The sequence below is a fragment of the Thunnus albacares genome, chromosome 19 (assembly GCF_914725855.1).
Source record: "Thunnus albacares chromosome 19, fThuAlb1.1, whole genome shotgun sequence".
Taxonomy (NCBI): Eukaryota; Metazoa; Chordata; class Actinopteri; order Scombriformes; family Scombridae; genus Thunnus; species Thunnus albacares.
In genome coordinates, this window is record NC_058124.1 from 10980777 (window position 1) to 10988236 (window position 7460).

Below are 7460 nucleotides of genomic sequence, written 5' to 3' on the forward strand. Positions count from 1 at the left end.
ATACATTGTGTTGATTTGACTAATTTGGACTACTGAAGCCTCATATTTGCTTCAAATAAACTTTGAAATATATTTTTGTATGGAGGAAAGGCTATGGATTTAATCTCCCATCACACTGAGGAATGATTACAGCAAAAAAAAAAACATTTGTCAATGTTTTTTGGGCACCTGACTGTTGTTTTAGGACAGACTTGGAAAGTGGAACCTATCCTTGAAGTTGTCATATGCAATAACCTTGAAACACATTGTTTTCCCACTTGAACAAACATGCTGAAAGAGTGTTGTTTTATCAGTATGCTTGACATGACTTGCTTCTGCTCAGACACACAGTGAATGATCTTGAGTATTTAATGTGGCCCATCATATCTTTTACTGGGAATTTTTCACACATCTTACCATAATCTGCAATAGAAAGTGACATCAGACATCTCTGTAGGGTTTAGGATGAAAATTATGTAATAGGCAGTAACAGGGGTACAAACTGATAGTTGGTGGACTAAAACCTTTAAACATAAAGCTCTGTTATGTGTTGTATTTGGGTAAATCATGAATAGTCTCACCTTGGGAGATAATGGTTAATACATGGGTGAATATTTATGCATATGTGCCTTTATTTAACATTTGTATATGTGGTGGAGAGGTTCAGGAAATGTGGGGAGAGGAGGGTGGACATGAAGTAAAACTCCTTAGCCACATTCAATATATAAATAACGCTCACTTGGCTTACATTTTGGCAAAAAGTGACTTACAATGTTATTCAATCCAGTGATGTCATAGTCCCATAATACAGCATGCAGTGGCCAAAGATATTGATCACTGCTGTTTTAAACTAAGAGTTTTATGTATTAGTGGCGCTGTCAGTCAGACCTGTCACTGGCTTTATATTGTCTGTCATTAAACTTTATACCTACACTATGTCCTGCAATCTTTGACCTTTATTTTTTTATCAAACAAGACAACCATCACTATCAAATCTATGAGTAAGGTTTGGCTGATCATGGATTGAATTTCACAGTGAAATGACCCACCTACACAGACCGTGACCTCTGGCCATCTTTGAAGACCCACAGCAGAGATACAGTACATTGCCCGTCTTTAGTAGCCCATAGTTATGCAACTGAGAGAAGACACACTGTACACTATTAATCACCAACATGTCTTTGACCCATGCCTCTAAGCTGCAGACATAGCCATATGACTTGGTTTTATTGAAAAGGTGCTGTGTGCTTGGGCTAAGTACTAAGTGCATCATGGGTTAGGAGGAGCATTAATGTGACACAGTATAGATGGTTATTAGCACTGAAAGCCTGGGGCCAAGCAAAGAGTTACTGCGGACGAGCTCAGGGTCTTTCCCTTCTTGCCGTGTTCACCATCCTAATCCTGGGCTTAAATAATAACTTCACTTATGATTTGTTGAGCTTTGATTTAGATACTTAGACATGTAAACGTTTATTCAAATCACTGACACAGCACATGACACTGTTTCCTGTGTGCTAATCACATTATCGACAGCACACACTCCTCTCAATCAGGAATCACTGTTCATTTCTAACAATAACAAAGTGATCAGGTGGGGGTGTAAAATAGATTATAAAGGCAGATGGCTCCCTCTGCTGTTGAAAATATGTGACATTATACAGTTTATTTTGTCACATACATTATGTTAAAACAGGAGAGTGTAATAAACAAACATGTTTTAAAAAAGAATCAAATATTTAAGATTAAATCATTTTGGGAGAAGTCAATGTAAAACTAATTAATGTTTAATTAATTTTGAAGACCCTGCACACCTATGGTTTACTCAAACATGTTTTCACTTATTTTGCCTGATTAGGTCTCTTCTCAAGAGTTTTGCTGCAGCTGTTATGGTGGAACACATTACACATTTATCAATTCTTAAAGGCTTTTCTCACAGAAACATTGTGACATGTCACAGCAAGAAAAGCACAGGTGTAAATAATAAGATGGAGCTGCTCCTGTTTCAGGGTCCTGGTATTGTGTATGCTGCTGTCATCTCTTACTGGGACACTTGAATAGAACAGAGCCATTGTTAATGACATTAATAACACCTCTGCTTTTCCTGCACAGCTCTAACTTCAACTTGAAAAGGCATCTAATCAGTCAGATAAGTGAAAACACCTGTGTTTAATATCATGCAGTACATGATATATATAACAGCCTCCACACCTCTTGGAAAGATATGTCTGCAGGGATTTGTTCACCTTCAGCCACACGAGGTCAGTGCAGGTCAGTCAAGTTCCTCCACACCAAACTAGGAAAATCATGTCTTTATGGACCCCATTCTGTGGACAGGCATTGTCATGTTGAAACAGGAAGCTTCATTCAGATTTCCCTTAATTGGACCACAAGAGTATAAGTGTTCATGTATTAACTAACTGTGGGGCCTTTATAATAACTTTAGTCTGTTTTTTATTCTCAAATCAGTGAGCCTAACTGTAGGCCTGTAGGCAACAGGCAGTTCTTTTTTATAGTGATTTGAGTATGTTTTAATTGATCCATATTAATAATTGAGGAGTCATTCAGAAAATAGATCCCATTTTGTCTTATCTTCTTATCCTGTGTGTGAAAAATGTTTGTAATAACCCTGTTTTTAATCTTTTTTTCTTTTTTTTTTACTTCAAGTCAAGGGGATAGGAAGGATGAATTGACTTGTCGTGTAGGTCTAAAAATTCATGATAGCTGTCAAGAAGCCTTTTAAGATTTTGCCATGATTTCTGCCACAACCCAGCACTCAAATCATAAAGATATAGTGGTTTTAAATGTGATTCTGTCTGCTGAATATTTAAATATTTCAGACTCATAGTCAAAAACATTCAAACGTGAATTAATGAAATGCATTTACTGAAGTAAGAAAGAACTTTCTACATTTCTTCATACTATTATTTACAATTTCATTTAGCATATGCTGTATGATTTCATATATATAAATTAGCTACAATACAATAATAGATATCCAAATTGATATTCCCAATATATAATCTTCCATTTTATTATTTTATTTATTATATTTTATTATTTATTATATACACAATAAATGCTATTTGCAATCCTTAAAACAGGAACAAAAAAGCGTGATAAAGTGGAGCAAAAAATTATATTTGTTATATTTTTCTACACCATTTCACTATAGGCGTACTGCATGTCACTATGTATAGTACATATATGATAATATGTGCCAAAGGTTCACATCTTGCAAATTCACCAGTCCATTTGTGCTTTCTGTCAGGCACCTTTAGGAGCCACTAATTGCTCAAAGTGCCACTGTTGTCTGGGTTGATGGGTGCAGGGGCGCAGGAAGAGACCTCCCACGCTGGTACGGGTGCTGACTTCTTTTGGTTTAACACTGCTGCTGTGTGGGAGCCCTCCATCCTTTACAGCCTCCAGACATAACTGGGACTGTTGGTGAACGAGCTGGCCGCTCAGCTGAAGTGCAGCAAACAGACATATGGAGTTAGCCAAACACCTTTGGTGACCATATAAATGTTTTAAGATATACAACAAAAGATTTAGTGTTCTGTCTTGCCTTTATGAACTTCCACTGGAGTCTGCTGGTGGTTGGTCGGGGGTTGGGGCATGGAGAGAGGATCACATGCTCTCCTTTGGTGTCTAAACACAAAGACCCCATTGGACCCCATCGCACTTCACCCTCAGAGTTTAGATCACAGTGCTGCAACGACAACAGAGATCATTTTTGTCACTGTGTGTCACTCTTCTCTTTCTGACTTTCACTACTGGATAAAGTGTCAGCAAGGTTACCTGGCTGCCCGTCCCGCTGCATGGTGCTATTTTCATGGACCCACCATGCAGTCCCTGCCCTCGGGGGTAGTCTGCACAGCTACCGGTGCCGACATTGTAAAGCTTCAAACAGGCACAAATATGACACATCACAGTCTGTCATGGCCATCATGTATATGTGTGTGTGTGTGTGTGTGTGTGTGTGTGTGTGTGTGTGTGTGTGTGTGTGTGTGTGTGTGTGTGTGTGTGTGCGCTACCTCTCCTGACAGTCCAGGCATGTCCTGGGGGATGTAAAGTTGTGGATACACCGTAGTCAGGTACCACTGGAAGTTCCTGCAACCCAGACTACTCTTTATGTGCAGACGCTCTGTGATGTTAGGACTCTCAGACTGTACAAAAGACAAAAAAAACATTTATGTGTTTAGATTTTCAGTATTCAGGACCCTCACCAGTTGATCTCTTGACAAAATCCCACTAACACACACATACCTGCCTGATGAAATGAGCCAGTGTGTCTCTCCTGTAGAAGATCTTCCGGTAATCGTCCATCCAGGTGTCTGCAATGCGGATCTTGTTCCTCTGAAGCAGGTCCTCATCTGGGAAGCGGTAAGGCAGGTGGTGGTGGTCTAGGTGGGCCACGCGGGAGCAGGGAACCACCTCCATGGAGCCCCCGCATGACCACACCTAGGATAGAATGAAAAATAAAAACAGGTTTATAACCCTGATGTACATTTTACTGTAAAGTGACAAAAAGCTTCTGGAATTTCTGTAAGTATAACAATAATTACTGTATTTTGCATGTTGGTCCATAAATGATCTTTTGTTTTGCAAGTTGCATTTTTCCACACTGTATCATTTTACTGTTTAATCTCCTACAGAACAGGCTACAATACCCCAATATGAATTATAATGGTCATCACAGGAAACCAAGGGGTCATGTAACATTCCCTCTTTATAATTGTGCAGTGAACAAACCAAGACATTCCCAGACCACAATCCAACCTGAGATTTCCATTTGCAAAAGGCATCATGTCCCAGCTCAACATTCCTGAGGCCCTGACAGAAGGCAACTAAATCATTCATCCAGAGTAACGCTTAAAAAGATTATGTGACTTAGAAAGGAAAAGCAAAAGCAATCTGTCATCTGTCTGTCCTGTGCGAAGCGTGCAAATGGGAGGATTTAGCCGGAAAGTTGATACCAAATAATATTCCCCTCACCCTGATTGACAGCTCAATTTGTTCTGCACCCCACAGCAGCATCCCCGGGTCATAGGCTCCCACACTCTGGAAGAAATGTCTGTCGATAGCCAGAGCTCCGCCTCCTAAAGCTGGGCTCCTGTCACAATCAGAGTCAACATCACTTTACTGGCCAAGAAAAAAAACACAGGAATTTGTCTTGTTGTCACTGGAGCAAAGACACAATACGAACTTCAGAGGATCACAGGCTTACTTCAGAGGTTTCCAGTTCATACATCTCTCTCATTTTCTGCACTTTTCATAGCAAAAGGTAAATTGTGCACCCATAAACATAAAAGTATATGTGATCAGTTTTTCCTCTTGAGGTTCACTCTGCATTACTTTAAGTAAAACTCCACTCTTTCAGGTAAACTCATGTGAGAAGCAGTTGTAAACTCACCGCACAGGGTTAACAGCCGAGCCTGGGTCCTTATCTTGCAGCTGTGGTTCTGACTCCCAGTAGAAGTCCAGTCTCCAGTTGAACACTCCTTTGACTGGCCACTGGGTGGCATTGTACTGAAAAGTCTGCCAGTCTATCACATCCATGAGGGGAGACACCACTCTGGTCCTGCAGAGACACCACATTCATCTGAGCAGTGATTTTTCTGTTCAAATGAGTCTTTTTGTTGACATCTGTCAAGTATCCGAAATAAGGGCGATGTTATGAATGGAAAGCATGTTCCTGACAGTCAATTTGAAAGATGGAGAATTTTTAAATTTGAATTTTCCACAGCTACATTTTATTATTCAAAGTCTGTGTGCATCAAGGTGACATGGATACTGAGAAGAGGAGAAGTGTTTCTTCTTCAGTGTGTGTTTATATTTGCACATGTCTGTGTTTGAGTGTGTTTCAGTCTGTGTCACGGAAGCCAAGTTTAGAAACATGCATTGTCCTTTTGCTGGGGTTTGTTCTGGTTCGCATATGTTATTTTGAAATATTTTTACCGAGAGGTCATGTGTGATATGATGTTCAAAGGACTGAAAAGATTCATGTGGTGGAGGAGGGGGGCAAGAAATGGGAGAAGGGTCAAACATGTGGCTAAGAGAGTTGAGTGGTTGCAGATTCCAGGCTGGAGAGTTCAGCCTAATTACCTAGTCTAATTAGAGCCACGCTGCAGGCAGTCTGAGACACAAGACCTGAGCCAAATCATGAGAGCTGAGGTTCGGACACAGCAGCATATGTATCCCCTGCCTTCCTAATGAGTGAGGACAACTGATCACTCTGAACACCTCCATCTTCTCACTTTTCTCAAGTGCTTCTGTCAAACAGCAGAACGCAACAGAGACAAGCAGGGAGAGAGAGTTTGGGCACAGCTGGTTTTCCCCAGCCAGATGTTTATCTACACACAACACACTTCTCATCTAATGTTTTCTATTTTTGGTAACCAGCAGATCAGTTTGCAATGAGTGTGTTTATCATACAACTAAATAACAAGGCTTTTGAACTGCTGGTCATTACTCTCATTGAGGATTAGAGTGAATACCTGTCCTGGGCCACTCTCTCCAGCAGCGGTTCTAGCCAACCCTTCTGGCATTCACAGTGGGAGTCAATGAACACCAGCACCTCCCCTGCAGCCCTGGCAGCACCCAGACTACGGCACCCTCCAACCCCCAGGCGCTTGGTGCTGCGAATCAAACGCACTCCATCCAGATGTGCCACATACTCGCTCAGCACACTCTTCAGGTGACCTGAATTGCACAGAGGCAAAGACAAGGACGTGTGATCAGCAGATTAATCAGGTCAGACGGATGGATGAATGTAAAGAGGCGCAGAAACGTACCGTGTTGGCTCAGGTCGTCCACCAGCAGGACCTCCCGTAGGTGCTGTTTAGGTGCAGTATCCAGCACGCTGTGCACTGTGCGCAGGAGCGTGGACCAAGCCTCGTCATGGAAACAGATAACAACACTGGCCGACGGCAGCGACTCGCTGTACTTCTCCCCCAGACACCTGTTAAATGGGAAACAATTACGCACAGTCAAAGCAACAACTTTGACGCTCTTTAATACCAAAGTGGGGTAATTGCACTGCAAAAGTTTTGGTTTATATCTTGTGAGCGTTGGCCACATGCGCCCTGCACTCACTGAAGATGGCGCATCTCAGGCAGCCTGCGATGCAGCGAAATCTTCTCGCTGACCACTTCGTTGAAACCGTACTTCTGCAATGCAGACAGCTCCTTATCCCTGTCCGCGCCCTTCAGGTGTAGCCGCACTGCCTTCCCCATTTCACCGTGCGTCGGTGGCGCCGGGGTGGTATGCTTATTCGTTACCGGCAGAAGCACCTTGTAAGTCGCCTTCCTCTGCGGAGGGTTCTTGGTGCCTTGCGTCGATCGCACGAATAAAAGCTGGTCTTCTTGCAGAGAGTTGAGCGGGCTGAGGTCGACAACGAACTCTAAGGCATCGTCCCGGGAGTCCACGATGACATCCAAGTCCGGTGGACTGGGGACCCGCTGTAGGGGACGGCGGGGAGG

The 7460-nt window shown here is 42.3% G+C and overlaps 1 protein-coding gene across 1 annotated transcript in view; it reads right to left on the reverse strand.

The window, feature by feature from the left end:
- Window positions 1-3010: 3010 nt before the first annotated feature.
- The window catches only part of LOC122969879 (polypeptide N-acetylgalactosaminyltransferase 15-like), a 5009-nt gene continuing 559 nt past the window's right edge, over window positions 3011-7460 (reverse strand). Inside the window, exons 1-10 of the mRNA XM_044335895.1 lie at window positions 7075-7460; window positions 6774-6940; window positions 6477-6681; window positions 5393-5560; window positions 4975-5092; window positions 4246-4440; window positions 4014-4145; window positions 3778-3879; window positions 3545-3688; window positions 3011-3444 (exon numbers count right to left, since the gene is read on the reverse strand). The exon at window positions 7075-7460 is cut by the window's right edge and continues 559 nt beyond it. Coding sequence (XP_044191830.1) covers window positions 3244-3444; window positions 3545-3688; window positions 3778-3879; window positions 4014-4145; window positions 4246-4440; window positions 4975-5092; window positions 5393-5560; window positions 6477-6681; window positions 6774-6940; window positions 7075-7460 — 1818 coding nt within the window. The 3' untranslated portion in view covers window positions 3011-3243. The remainder of the gene's footprint in view (window positions 3445-3544; window positions 3689-3777; window positions 3880-4013; window positions 4146-4245; window positions 4441-4974; window positions 5093-5392; window positions 5561-6476; window positions 6682-6773; window positions 6941-7074) is intronic.